The following is a 15,525-nucleotide window of genomic DNA, read 5'->3' on the forward strand; positions in this document are numbered from 1 at the left end:
ATGTTGCTTTAATGGCACTTCTCTGAAGTCTTAGGACTTCTTGAGAGTTGTGATTAGATGACAGCCATTTCCTACTTTTTAGTCCCCAAATCTGCCAGGTGCTTGGCAGCCCCATGCCTTTGCTCCCATCTGCCTTCAGCTTGGCAAGCCTTGCATTTCCTGGGCTACCTGGAATACTCCTGCTCATCCTTTAAAGCCTGACTTAAAGCTTATCTCTTCTGAGGTTTTGTTTTGTTTTATTTTTGTTTTTTATTGTTTTTTTAGGCTCATACTCCTAGCCTCCAACAGAATTTGTGTATTTGTGTTCTTTTAGCACTTTGTATATCCTGGCACTTGTCACATTGGCTTATAAACATCTGCTTATAAGTTTGTCTTTCCTGAGATGTGATTCGCATCAAGAGAGTGACTAGAGTGCTAGCTGTATGGTTTACCAACTGCGTGTCCTTGGGAAAGTTACCTAATCTCCATGTACTCAAGTTTCTCCTTCTGTAGAATGGGGATAACAGTAGTGCCTGTTGCATAACATTGAAGTGAGGAATAAATGAGTTATTTAATTTTCAGGACAGTGTCCAACACAGAGTAAGCACCCAGTAAATGTTGGCCATTATCTTCATTAAGGTACTATGCCTGGAACATACTAAGTTCTTAGTAAATGTCAAGTTGAAATGATGTGTATCATCGGCCATACAGTGAGAGCAAACATTTTTTTTCATTTTGACAGATGTTCAAAAAACATTTTGAATGACTGCTCAAAAAAATTTTATGAAGGGAATGGACCAAAGTAAGGCATGAGAGGATAGATGTTTAGCTTAAAAAAATGAGGATGAAATGAGTAGTGATGATAATGCAAGGCAGAATATTAAGAACAGTTACAAGAGATGTAAGCTTCTGTGGAAGTGGGGAGGAGGGAGCAACCAGTTGTGAGAGGAAGACTGAGGAAGGACTGCAGAGCTGCAGGTACTTTCTGTGGCCTCAAAGGGAAGCTTAGTGGGAGGATGTGTGCAGGTGTCCCAGCAGAAGAGGTAGGAATGTGGCTGGGCCATGACATTGGCTATAATGGCTAGGAGCCACCATTTGTCATAAAGAGTTTCACAAAAGTTGCGTTGATGTAGAGACTCAGGGGACTGCCTTCTATACCCATTCTTGCACTCACTTAACCCTACGGTAAACATTTAGCTTTGAAGTTCTGTAGTGGTGTGGTTTGTGCTGCTCAGGTGAGGCTGAGGTTGGCAGGTTTTCGGTTGCTCTAAAGGTATTTATTATGTGAATTTCTGGATCCTATCATTTGTATCCCTCTCATTTCTATAAATGTCCACCTTCATTTGTATTTGTTCCCAAGCAAAATTCATTTGTTCGTTCATTCACTGAATGTTTATTGAATGCTTTGTATGTTTTAGACTGTAGGAATGGGGTATATAGCAGTGAGCCAGAATGACAGAGTCTGCTTTTGTGGAGCTCAAATTCTAGTGTGGGGAGAAGCAGTAATCAAACGACAAAGCAGATAGTGATTCTCTGTTACATAAAGAATTAAAATAGGGAGATGTGACGTACGGTGACTGGGAAGTCACGTTAGATTAGCTAGTTGGGGAAGGCCTGAATTTGGCATGACACGAAGAAACCAGCCATTCAGAATGACCAAGGGCAAGATGGGACAAGAGCAAAGGATGACCTAAGGCAGGAATGAGCTTGACAGATTAGAGGAACAGAAAAACTGCTTGAGCACAGCTGGAGGGAGGGGAGAGAACGCGGTCAGGGGCAGATTGCTCAGGGTTTTATAGGCCATGGTAGGAAGCTGGGGTGGAGTTGCCGGTGTGAAGGGGAGTAACTAGAGTATCTTGGGCAAGGGAGCTTAGCATAGTCTGACCTAACAGTTTAGGAAGACCGTTCGTTCTTGGCAGCTGGATAATGAATTGCAGGAGCAAGAGGAGAAACTAAAATATTACTAGGTAGGTGGCAACAGGCATAAGTTTTGCATTCTGACCATACTACCATTTGTACTCTCATAACTTACTGCTTGATCAAGATTCAGTGGATGTAGGAGGTTTTTTTCTTAGTTTTTTGTGGGTTTTTTTGTTTGTTTGTTTTTAAAGATTATTTATTTATTTATTGTCAGAGAGAAAGAGCACAAGCAGGCAGAGTCGCAGGCAGATGCAGAGAGAGAAAGCAGGCTCCATGCTGGACAAGGAGCCTGATGTGGGACTCAACCCCAGGACCCTGGGATCATGACCTGAGCCGAAGGCAGCGGCTTAACCGACTGAGCCACCCAGGCGTCCCTTCTTAGTTTTTTAATTATGAAATTTCCAGAACTCATAGCAGGTAGAAAATTTAACTCCACACTCTTAAGAAAGGTTATTGGCAGATTATACAAGATAGAAAAAGAATCCTTCAAACCTTCTCATCTGTCCTTTTTAAAAATTTTCTCCTTCTGTCGTGTATCCGTCTTCCTTGGGCAAGTGGGAAAGGATATCTGAACACGCCCTTGAACTTTGTCTTTGTAGGAACTGCCGGAATATTGTTTAGGAGACCTGTTAATGGGGAGAAGTATCTGGTGACTTACCAGAAAACATCAGGCTTAAGACAGTCATGATTTCCAAGGCCAGGGTTGCTCTGGCTGACATTTTGATCCCTGACCAGGACTCGTTTTTGGTTTCAGGTTTAGTCACAGGTCCAAAAATTGGCATGAAGGTGTTAGACCCAAGGGGCTAGAGTGAATAAGACAGAATGCTAATTTGTACTTCTTACTGGGTGATATTCAGAGCTCTGCATAATACAGATATTTTCCCAAGGGTTTTCTGAGCTAAATGTATTTTGACTGCTTTGACCCTCCTATAATCAGATAAAATTGCATTTAACCCAGCTAAACATAAACTTTCATACTTTGCAAGCTTGAAAAGGCTGTCTCTTAGAAGTTAGATTTCTGTGGCAAGAAAAAATTTCCTCCAGGCAGATATCAATTCAGTTCTGGGATTTGAATGCATTGCATACTGCCACTGTCCCGCCTACCATTTTCCAGATAGCAGAGATGGGAAACATAACTAAGAATCAAGGAAAGGGGGAAAAGTAATGCAGATAAAGCAGCAATAAGCAATTGAAACGGGTGAAGCAGTTTGCAGAACCGACAAGCAGTGTGATACCCAGTGGATTTTCAGTGTCTGCTGCTTTAGGATTCAGGGAGATTATAAGTCAATCAGGGTGATTTAGGGAAAAACAAACTGTGACATGGTTCATATTTTCCCCCCAGATGTTTTTCTGTTTCCTCTCACATACTCAGATTGTCCAATTAATTAAGGAAAACATTGCAGTGGATTTCTTTGGTGAAGCTTTTGCTGGCTGTGAGATTTGAGAGTGAGATTGTATATCTCTTTGGGATAAAAGGGGAAAACAGCTCATTCTCGTATTTACAGGCACCCTCAGTTCTGGCATCACTATCCCCTCAGATCTGCAGCGAGTGTCTTGCATTGTTCTTCACAGTATAAAGGGCAGAGCCTAGAAAATTCTACCTCATTTATGATTCAGGTTCACCAATCAGTCAATAATTTCAGCTTTACCCCCTTGCCAGGTGCTTCCTTTAAGTGTCACCAGGAGTGGAGGCCTTATTTCAAGATCTGTCTCTCTTGCCATTGTTCCGTCCTCCGGCTCAGTTTGAACTGTGTCGTACGGTATCTTATACACAGGTGCTCAGGCAGTGTCAGCTGAGTGAGCTGATACGTTCCCATATCTCTCCTTTCTTTTCCCCCTCCCCAAAGTGACAGGGTATGATTGGAAAAAATAGATGCTTAGAGTCAGTCGCTTCTGCCCCAACCTTTGTGGCATTGGCCAGGCTAGTTAACCTCTCTGGACCTTTGTTTGCTCCCCTATAAGAGCTGTGAGGATGCATGATAGTAAATGGAACAGTTTCTATAAAAGACCTGATTGCAGCACACAAGTTAAGTGTTTTCTCAGTTTATTTGAATTTAGCAAAATGACTGAGTGTCTGTCATGTACCATAGCATTGCACTACCCTTGGAAGAGTATGCCAGGATGGGAAATCCTCCATTTCCTAAGGGAGGCAGTCAGAGAGGATATACCACAGACACACGGCAGGTTTTATTTTCCTGTGCAGGTTACTGACTGGCTACTGATGAGAAAGTTATTACCAGGTGGGTAATTACTTCTTGATTCTGCGTTTCCTTAGTTACCTTCCTGGGTTTGCATAAGGGTTACCCAAAGGGCAGTCTCCCTAAGAGTACAGATTGTGTGCAGAGGGAAGCATGAGGTAGTATAATTGTTATTTCACCAAAGAAGGAAGGTTGGTTTTTGCTTTTCTTCTACTGCCCAGTAGCCATTTGGTCTTGGCTAAGCTGTTAATCTCTGAATATCAGCTCTGTGACATGGCTACTAAAAGTTTTCTATAAGGTTGTATGAATTAAATTAGAGAACTTTAATTGCTGTTCTATATGTTAAGTGTAATACAAATGTCAGGCATTTTATTACGTTAATACTCTTCTCAAGAAGGAATTAGAAATTCATCAGAAGTAATAGTTTCATAAAAGCTTAGCACAGAACATTAAGAATGTTTTGAGTTTAACCTTAAATTTTGAGGTCAGTGTAAAGTATGGCAAATAAACTTCCCAACTAAACATCTCTTGGTGCTGTGGTCTAGAAACATGCTTTTGACTTAAACAAACTATTGACCTGATTTAAGATGGCACTTTTGCAAGGCGTTTGTTTCAATTCCACAGGAAAGTAGAAAGAGCAGTGAACTTGATTTCAGAAGGCCTGGGTTCAAGTGCTAGTGCTGATACTCACCAACTTTGTAACCTTGAACTTTACTTTGTCTCCTTAAGCTTAGATTTACTCATCTTAAGTTAGGGGTAAGGAAGCCTGCCCTTTCTTTGCCTTGGGGACACTTCAGGACCCAAAGAGGTAATGGGATGGAAAAGCACACTGTAAACCATGAGTGGTTGATTTGTTCTTTTGTTGATGCAGGTGAGAAGAAAGAATGGGGATGGGAACGTTATGGGACTGTTCTGTGACATGTATCGTTCTCTCCTCTTGCTCCCCTGTTGCTGAAGGTGGATGGGCAGGTGGTGGCCCTGCTAGTGCAGAATCTGGAGCGCCTGGATGAGTCTGTGAAAGAAGAGGCGGATGGGGTCCACAACACTCTAGGTGAGGGGCAGGGCAGCCAGTGATCTGAGACCTTTGTGTTTGCTTGGGGGTTCGGTGCTCATTTCTTTCTTCCTTCATAATAGAGTCAACAGCAGTGGTGTTTTCTTTCCTTCTAGTCCCAGACTGCTTTTCCAGAAATGAAGACCCTTGTGTAAATTTCATATAACGGCAGCTTTGCTTTGGCTTGCAAGTAATAAAAGCAGAAATCCACTAAGTCGGATAACTTCCTGGACAAAAACTGGCCCCTTTTGGCAGACCTCTGCCTCCAAATGTTAGGGTCATGTCTGTGCAGCGTGAATTTTTTTAATTTTTTAAAAATTTTTAGCTTTAGAAAGTGTATATTTTACTATTTTTAATCTCTCTGTATTGGTTTTTCTTCCTTCTCCCTTCAGTGGGACTACAAACTTTGGGACAGTAGAATACCTTTATAAGACAGTTTATTTGGAAAACAGTTAAGTGTGTCTTTGTCTTCTTATGTGTAGTTTGCCATGTGAACCGAATTGAAATATTGCTGGTAACTTGGATGCACTTTCATCATATGTTAACTTAAGTGGGTGTCTTTGCTGTATTTCCCTTCCTCCTCCTCAAATCTCCTAGATCTTTCTCCCTGCAAAGTTGCTGACCCATTATCCTATTTAAAATTGTGCTTTTGAGTAGTCCTCTTTATCACTGGTCATTGTCTTATTAAAAAAAAAATAAAGATGACATATCTTAAGCAGAGCTTGAGAAACGAATGAAGTCCAGCTGAAGCAGAAATTTTGATGAGATTAGATTTTTCTCTCAGCTCTTTTTGTCTACCAAGGATTTCTGTTGTAATTTTATACTCTCTTCTGTGAGCATTATCATAAAGAAGAGGGAAGACATAGCACCGAGGGAGTAAGAGAAGAGAGAACACAACGATCTAACTTTGGGGTTGGCTTTAGTCTAGAGCTAGAATTTGGCATTACCATCTGTTAGCCTAATGCTAGATTTTGCTGAATAGAAAGCTTATCAAAAGTCTTAACTGAATGTTAATAAAAAGGGCCTGATATAATGAAAAAAGCCTCAGGCTTGCTGTCTGTAGAGATCTGTCTGGTTTCAGCACGGTCACCTACCAGCAGCTCAGGAGGTCCATCCCGCTCTCATTTATTGAGCACCTGCTGTTTGTGAGGCACTGTGCTAGGCACTGGAGTAGATGAAAGATGAATTGGGCATGGTCTTAACTCTGGGAGAGTCTTGATCAGAAAGGAAAGATAATACAGGGTGACAGATGGGTTAATAGTCAGTAGAGAACAGAGTGGAAGTGAGGAAAGCCTCCAAAGGCAGCTGAATGGGGCTGAGTATGAAGACAGGTGCGTTTTGACAGAGAAATGTGAGAAGGACATTTGGGAGAGAGTCACAGTTGCAAAGCCAGGAGTGGGCGTGGACTGGGAAAAGCGTAGAGATGTACTGTGGCAGTGGGAGGTATCAGTAGTGGAAGATGGGAGCAGAGGCGTGAGTTTGCCCAGACGGTGGAAGACCTTGTAAACCAAGCCATGATGATTGGATTTGACTCTAATGAGCAACAGGAAGCCATCTAAAGTGTAAGCAGAGGAATCAGATAAGGGCAGTGGAGATTAAAATGAATGAGTTGATTTTCCTAGGAAATGTGAAAAAGTAACTTAGGGTATTGTGGTGATCCTTGCCTCTCAGGGGTCTCTTACTACTTTGCTAACCTGGCTTTGTATTCCATGCCCTGAGGAGGCTGCCCACTGAGTCTTTAACTTGCCACTGACTGACAAGGGCAGAGGAGTGAGGATGAACGTAAGAGGCATGGTGATTTCTTTATCCCTTTCTCCTTCAAAACTCAGATCTGATGTCTGGGCATTGGGCTTAGAGAACGTGGAACTAACTCTGTCTCCTTTATAATGTAACATATCCTAGGATATGGAGCAGAAGGGGCCCTGAAAGAAATGAAAACATTGGATGTGTTAGAATGGAACTGTAGGGGATTTTTTTTTTTTTTTAAAGATTTTATTCATTTATTTGAAAGACGGAAATTACAAGTTGGCAGAGAGAGAGAGGAGGAAGCAGGCTCCCTGCTGAGCAGAGAGCCCGATGCGGGGCTCGATCCCAGGACCCTGGGATAATGACCTGAGCCGAAGGCAGAGGCTTTAACCCACTGAGCCACCCAGGAGCCCCTGTAGGGGATTTTTTAAAATATCCCCCTTTTTAGTATCATGGTCATGTAATAACTTTTTTCTTTTGGCATTCTAAGTTTTAATGTTTCTATTAAGCAGCAATTTGACCATTGTAGGAGATAGCAAGACCAATTATATTTGCTTCGAGTACCTGACAGTTATCTCTGCCGGCATGGCCTTTCCCCTCTGTGCACTTTATTTTGTGCAATTAAGAGGATCATGCTTTCCTCCCTTGCTGTATCCAGAGAAAGAGAACTGAAAGTGAATGAATCAGGAAGGGAAGAGACTGAGTTTACCATCCTGTTTTTTTCCTAGGCTTCCTGCCTAGTCCCGTCTCTTCAGTTACAGGTCTCTGGGACCCCAGTGCAATGAGGACTAAGAAGGCCTTCCTGGGCAGATACACAGATTTCCCTGTGTTCTACTCTGGGGTTGTTCCCTATGAGCACAGAACATCTATCACATTCCTTTTGTGAATTTCATCATTTTCATTATGAGTTTTACTTGCAGCATTACTTGAATTGAAAACAAACCATAGCATCTCCCTGGTTAATCTCATAATGACAACATAGCATCTGGCTAGGAGGAATACAGGAAGTGGGAAGAGGAATATGGTGTCTGTCATGGGAAGGGAAGTAGGCTTGTTGCAGATGGAAACAAAATTGCCCTCCCAAATGACTGGTGTCTGTCTCCCTTTAGCTATCGTGGAAAACATGGCAGAGTTCCGGCCTGAGATGTGTACCGAGGCTGCCCAGCAGGGTCTTCTGCAGTGGCTGTTGAAGAGGCTGAAGGTCAGTTTGGTGTTGTGGGACTGCAGCTCACACCACCCTTTGCTCTGGGTCTGGCTGAAGCTGGCTCACCGTCACCAATGTTTGTCCCTTTTGCTGTGGGATCTAGTTTGGGAATCTTCACTAGAAGATCCCTTTGTCTTTCTTTGCTTTTCCTTTGTTTGTTTTAAAAGAAGAGGCTTTAAAAGTAGCCTTTAATACCTCTGAAAATATTTAAAACATTTTGTAAATACAAATAAGTTCATGTGGTACAGAAGGCATAAAAGTAAAAGCTCCCCTTAGTAGAGTCCTTCTAGTTCCGCTTGCCAGAGGCAACCACTGTTAACAATATTTTACCTATCCTTCCAGAAGTTTTCTGTGTATCTAGGAGTGTGTGTGTTTCACAAACAGAATTATACAATATTTTATTTTGCAAGTTGGCTTTTTCAGTGAACTAATAGCTCCCTAGTAGTCTGTTTTATGCATATACCGAAATTAATTTAGCCATTCCCCCTTTTTATAACACTTACTGCTGTATAACAATTTTCCACTGTTACAAGCAGTGCTGCAGTGACTATTCTCATATACACATACACATTTTTTTCTTGCACACTTCTGTTAGTTTATATGTAGGATACATTCCTAGTATTAGAATTGATAGAGATCAAAGGATATACACGTTAACATTTTTGGTAGGTATTGCAAAGTTGTTCTGCATAAGGGTGCCCCACTGATTGAGAGTATCTGTTTCCCCTAGCAACGTTGGGTACTATCAAACTTAAAATTTTGTTAATCTGCTAAACGAAAACAGGTTTTTGTTTTTTTTTTAATTTTGGAATTTCAAAATCAGGGAAAGAATATTGGCTTCTACCTGTTTGTTAGCTATTTGTATTCGACTCTTTTAATTTACTATTGTCCTTTGTGCATATTTATGTTTCTGTTAGATTATTTATTCTCTTTTCTTCTTAGGATAGCCCCTTTGACTATCTTTTTTTTTTTTTTTTTAAAGATTTTATTTATTTATTTGACAGAGAGAGATCACAAGTAGGCAGAGAGGCAGGCAGAGAGAGAGGAGGAAGCAGGCTCCCTGCAGAGCAGAGAGCCCGATGCGGGGCTCGATCCCAGGACCCTGAGATCATGACCTGAGCCGAAGGCAGCGGCTTAATCCACTGAGCCACCCAGGCGCCCCTTGACTATCTTTTTAACAATTAGTGCTGTCCCGTAGAGTAAATGAGGAACAAGAGGCAAGAGCTTTTCTTAAAAGAATAGTTTTAACCAAAGGCGTGACGGGAGGCAGGTTAGGACTGCTTATCTGCTACTAAAATGGTCAGCAAGCAAGGATTCCCAGCTTTTCTGTGAGAAGGAGTCATTTGTTCATAGATAGAATGATTGTCTAAGTGTTCATGGCCTTGCTATGCTTCAGAGCATCACAGAGATCTGGAAAGTCTGAGGTGCGTCAGGATGTCAGGTCAGATTTACCCCCCATTGTCTTGGCAGGACTCAGAAAGAATGTTCTGCCTAAGAAGGCATATGCCCTATGATTACCCTTCTTTCTGACCATCTAGATCTTCCCCAATCCTACTTTAAACAAGTTAAATACCATTTGTTCCCATGAAATCTGTAACAGATTATATAGCATGATTTGAACGTATTCATATTCAGCTAGTCTCGATACTTCCATCAGTGGGAATGGGCACATTTGCCTGGCAGAGTATAAACCAGTGCCTAGTTCAGTCGATTGCAACTCCCTTTACACACACACACACACACACACACACACACACACACACCCCTATCCCTACCTTTTAGGGGAAAAAATCAGGTCTGGTAATTCATGCGTTGTCCTCTCTGCAACTTCCTTGACGTCTTCTCATGAGTCTTGATGTCCTTTGGTTTTTAGGACTAGACCTGTTTCCCCATGTAAGTCTCAGTTTTTTCTTTCCTCAACATTCAACACATTTTTATTCTCCAAAGCCTTAAAACATTTTGGTAGTGAGGAGTGGAGGGGAGGAAAGTAGAACACAGAGTTGAGGGGATGGGATAGATTACAGGGACCTGAGCTGTTCATGGGGTGGCCATAGGAGAGAGCTCCAACCGTAAAATATACAAAACAATCCACTGACTTTTGTCTCTGAAGTCAAGACCAATTTCTTTCAGTTCCTTGAGACTTGATACTACTTCAGGGATCCTTCATTAAACCAGAATGTCAGGCCTCCTCTGCCCTTTGAAAGGTGTTGACACTTGCCAGTCTTTTTTTGAATTGGTAACAGGAAGGGAAATGGAGACCTTTGGGGGTTTAGCTTGGATTACATTACCCTAATGAGAGTAAAGAGTCCCACTTGATAGTCTAGCAAGCTAGTGACTCTTGCCTTGTAGGCACAGCGTTTATGTAATCCTCAGGGCATAAATAGCCATGTTGCTGTCTCTAAAACAGTTTTCTCAAGGTTTCAGGGTATCTAAACATTAAAATGCTATTCAGTTATTTTACTAGTAAGCAAGTGCCCTTAGAAAAATCCTGTGCTGCCCAAATCATTAAGAAGAATCCTGCTTAAGTATGAGGCCAGCAAGAAGGCATGTATTTAAAAAACAGTGCCTTGCTCTTTTTTCTCTTCATCTGGGACAGTGCTTGCTATAACTTTCACCGTCATAAACATATTGAATCTGAGTGCTGGGCATAGTTCCTGACTTTTACAAGCAGAACTCTAAAAATACAGATTTCCATGGGGCGCCCGGGTGGCTCAGTTGGTTAAGTGCCTGCCGTCAGCTGAGGTTGTGATCCCGGAGTCCTAGGATCCAGCCCTGAATCAGGCTCCCCACTCAGCAGGGAGTCTACTTCTCCCACTGACCCTCCCCATCTTGTGCACACTCTCTCACACACTCTGTCTCTCTCAAGGAAATACACTCTTAAAAAAACAAAATCAGTTTTCCAGACCCATTGTCTAGTCTCTGTCTTTGGCATATTTTAGAGAAGTTCTGCCTATGATGTTAATGGACAACCCTCACTGATACCCTCCGTTCTCTGGAGATGTGAACATTACTGTTAACCATTTTTATTCTGCTCTACTCCTGCACTAGATTTAATACTCCATTTTCAGTGTGCCATTCGCTATTCCAGAACCTCCCTTTACAAGATGCTGATGACCTCTCCACCAGAACCCACCTTCTCTGCCTACTTTTAAAGTCCCCTTATACCTGGCCTAGTCTGACTTTTTCATTTCTCACTTTTTAAACATTGGCCTTATTACCTTTCAGACATCTTTTTTACCTACCATCTACCCTGCAAAGCTCAGAATGATTTTGACCTCTGTATCTGTTCTATTGCTCATGCTCCTCTTTCCACCAGGAATGACTCCTGTCTTTCTTACATCTCAGTTATACACAGCCTTCATTAACCAGTTTAACTCCCTAATCTTTCATGTAGCCACCATCAATTTTAGAACTGAAAGGAAATTTATAACTTCCATTGCAGATTAAAAAAAAAATCGAGACTTAGAGAGATTAAGTGCCTTGCCCAAATTCACACAGCTAGTTAGAGATAGAGCTGGAATTAAATCCAAGACTCCAGACTTTGTTCATGCACCCTTTCCATGGCACTACTTTGCCCCCAGCCCATACCACTCTCTTTCTTGTCTGAATATCAGCTGCTTTCCTTTTTCCATTCTGGTACTCTTATGGGAGGCAGCAGATCTGGGTTCTGAAGTGTACCTATAACTTTGTGACATTTATCCTCATGAAGCATTTTTTCTTCATCACCCAGCAAACCTCCTTGGTATATGTGCTTATTGTCTTTCTTTAAGCATCCTTCAACTCTTTTTTTTTTTTTTTTTTAAGATTTTATTTATTTGTTTGACAGAGAGGGATCATAAGTAGGCAGAGAGGCAGGTGGGGGGGGAGGGGGAAGCAGGCTCCCTGCTGAGCAGAGAGCCCCATTTGGGGCTCTATCCCAGAACCCTGAGATCATGACCTGAGCTGAAGGCAGAGGCTCAACCCACTGAGCCACCCAGGCACCCCTAAGCACCCAGGCACCCCTAAGTATCCTTCAACTCTTTAAAAACAAGGACTGGGGATGCCCGGGTGGCTCAGTGGGTTAAGCTGCTGCCTTCGGCTCAGGTCATGATCCTGGGGTCCTGGGATCAAGTCCCAAATTGGGCTCCTTGCTCAGCAGGGAGCCTGCTTCTTTCTCTGCCTCTGCCTGCCACTCTGCCTGCTTGTGCGTGCTCTCTCTCTATCTCTGACAAATGAAGAAATAAAAATCTTTAAAAAAAATAATAAAAAAGTAAAAGCAGGGACTGGGTCTCCATTAATTTTGCTTCTCTCAGTGTTCTTAAGGTGTGGTTCCCCAGCAACTTGTTAAAAATGCAAAGTGTTGAATCCACCCCTTCACCCTCTGACTCCACCCCTCTTGGGTGGGACTGGTAATCTGTTTTAAGAAGCCCTCTAGGTGAGTTGGAGGTAGGTTAACATCTGAGAACACCATAGTTCATGTTGCCTGTTAAGCCCTGCTCTTTAACTGATTATACCATATTTATTCAGTAGTCGTTGAGTAATTTTTTTTTTTTAAGATTTTATTTATTTATTTGACAGATAGAGGTCACAAGCAGGCAGAGGGGCAGGCAGAAAGAGAGAGGAGGAAGCGGGCTCCCTGCTGAGCAGAGAGCCGGATGCTGAGCTGGATCCCAGGACCCTGGGATCGTGACCGGAGCTGAAGGCAGAGGCCTTAACCCACTGAGCCACCCAGGCGCCCCAGTCGTTGAGTAATTCTTTAGTGAGTGGCACCTTGATGAGTCCTCTTTTTGTGCTGGTAGCCTAGCAGTATATAGAGGTACGGATTTCTTCACCCATTAAATGAAATGTCACTAATTTGTGCTAATGAGGATGAAACCCACTACAGACCGATTGCATTAAATGGGTTAGCAGGTGAGCAGATAACAGGACTGTGAGTGAGACCATCACAGTTCATTTTATGGAGAATACAAGACTTTAGGGACGTTGTGTACTATTGAAAATAATGCCCAAACCCAAAATTTTATTTTTCCTTTTCTAAAGAAACAAAATTAGGATTCCCTTTGTTTCCCAGTGAGGTCAGTGTTTCAGGAACAGTTGCAACATTCAGCATATGAGCTAATGGATTGAGAATTGGCTACACGATACTACATGTACAACTGGTTGATGAGAAGTTCTTAGCCTCCTATGACCAGGAGCTGGGATTTTACAGGGCACAATCTGCTTCAGCAGTTGTACAGAGCTGTGGCTGTGTCTGAACCTGCCCCATGTGTTCCAGGTACCAGAGGTGAGCTGCAGAAATAACCTGCAGCTTCTGGCTGCGGGTGGTAGCATAATTGTTTTGTACTTTCCAAAAAAGCAGCAGTTCCCAGAAAGGTGAAGTTTAATTTTATTCAAGGCTGGTACATGCTGAGTACAAACCTATGCTTGACTCTGTAATTACTCTGACAGCTGAAAGATTTAGGATCACCAGGCTCCTGGATAGGAGAGAGCCCCCAGAAGCTTCAAGTCCCTTTGGTTAACTTTGCAAACTCCAAGAGACCATACCTCCTAACTGAATTCTCCTTTCTCCTGATGTCCACTGACTATCCTTGAAATTTGTCAGTTTGATATTTTGTAAGCTTGGAGGCCATCATCTCCGGCTGATATTTAAGTAGAAATAAAACTTCCTTGGTGACTTTTTGTCTTTGGTTAGACGTGAAAGATTAGACTCCTTCCTTCCCACCAGTCCCACCATTTCTTTTATTTCTTTTCCAAAGATTAAAATACTTGGTTGTCATTATCATCACCATTAAGTTTTTCCCATCTGATATGAGTGTCATGTGTTGGCTATTGATTATGTGGGAAGCGTTTTTCTGGATACCTCACATGTATTATTTCTGATCCTTACACCCTTCCAACTTGGTGCTCCTGTCCTCAGTTTACAGTTATGGGAAGAATTCCACAGAGGGGAAGTGATTGCCCTAACCCCACAGGAATTACATGGCAGAGCCTGTGACAGTTGGGCATGGGTATCTCCAAAGCCTCCCCCTCTTGTCAAGGTACTTTCCAGCTGGTACCCATTTCAGGCTCTGAAGCATTTTAGGGCTCAGTGTTGTGGAGTTACGGGGTCTAATCATTTGACTTTCTAATTAGATTCCTCCTTCCTGCCAGTTTTTCAAAGAACCTTTATTTTAACAGAAAAGATGATGAAATTATTATTTTGATTTTTAAAAATTTATTTTGGGCACTTTGGAAACTCCCTGAAGTGTCGCAGCAAAAGCTGGAGATTTCCTGGGGGACTCAGGAATTCTCAGGAGAGGGGAACTAGCTGTTGGGTGCCTGTGATATATAAGCTGGTTAATTTAATCCAACTACCCCATGAGGAAATAATTACTTATTTTTACTTAACATAAGAGAAATTGGGTAAGAGAGGCAAAATAATTTGGCCAAAATCACGTAGCTGGAAACCATTAAGGCTGAGATTCTAACCTGGATATTTCTGATTCCAGTCATTAGAAAAACTTCTAGTACTTAATTTATGTTAGGTACTTCGATATTACCTTATTTATTTCTCATAGTAACTCTCCTGATGTTATGTTATCTGTTTTATTATTTTATTTTTATTAGGATGTTATTTTATTATTTGCTTTTTACAGATAAGGAAACTTAAGACTGAGGTACATTTCTTGGGTCATAGATGTCTACTCTCAGTTCCTGGTGCCCTGGATGTCTTAGGAATTTCGTTTTTACGTGTTTACATGAAACCGTGCCCCTATGCCAGAGAGGACCTAACAATCATGTTTATTAAGTAGTTAGATCCAAATGATTTAATACGTATTTATGCCCTAAAAATTTAGTAGGCATATGAAAAAGTAATACACACGAATTAAAGGAAAAAATATTTTTATTTTATACTTAAAGACCGCAGTTACTTATTAATAGATGTGTGTGCCTTTTGAGTGCTGCACAACTTCTAAAGCCTTGGAATACAGTTGAACACCACCACCCTCATTCCTGCTTCATACTGATTTTCACACAGTTCTTTTATTACAGCAACCACCAAAAACCAGCTTCACAAAGACAGGATGTCATCAAAAGAGTATACCTGGAGCTAGTAGTTAATGCAGTGTTCAACACATGTCAGATGTCACTGTGCTTTCTTTGGAAATTTTAAAGTACCCCGCAGTGCCCCTGTGAATTGAGTTTGACACCCTAGATACCTTGGCACACAGTTTGGGAACTGCCGATTTTGTCTCATGGAGGTAGTACATGCTCATGAGTCAAACCTAGGTGCATCAATCCTAGATTGATATTCTTCTCTTTTTTTTCTTTAACATGACCATATTACTTACTAAATTAATTTCAATTCAGTGTAATATTTTTTTAAATGCCATTAACAATGGACAAGGTTCACATCTAATTCACCTGTGTGCTTTCATGTTTATTTCTTTGTCTTGCATATAGCAGAT

General features: G+C 41.7%; 1 protein-coding gene across 1 annotated transcript in view; it reads left to right on the forward strand.

Annotated features, from left to right (window-relative positions):
• CTNNBL1 (catenin beta like 1) overlaps positions 1 to 15,525 on the forward strand; it is a 167,702-nt gene that overhangs the window by 63,833 nt on the left and 88,344 nt on the right. Inside the window, exons 6-7 of the mRNA XM_045981189.1 lie at positions 5,055 to 5,148; positions 8,004 to 8,095. Of these exons, the coding sequence (XP_045837145.1) occupies positions 5,055 to 5,148; positions 8,004 to 8,095 (186 nt within the window). The remainder of the gene's footprint in view (positions 1 to 5,054; positions 5,149 to 8,003; positions 8,096 to 15,525) is intronic.

This window comes from Meles meles, chromosome 16 (genome assembly GCF_922984935.1).
Source record: "Meles meles chromosome 16, mMelMel3.1 paternal haplotype, whole genome shotgun sequence".
Lineage (NCBI taxonomy): Eukaryota > Metazoa > Chordata > Mammalia > Carnivora > Mustelidae > Meles > Meles meles.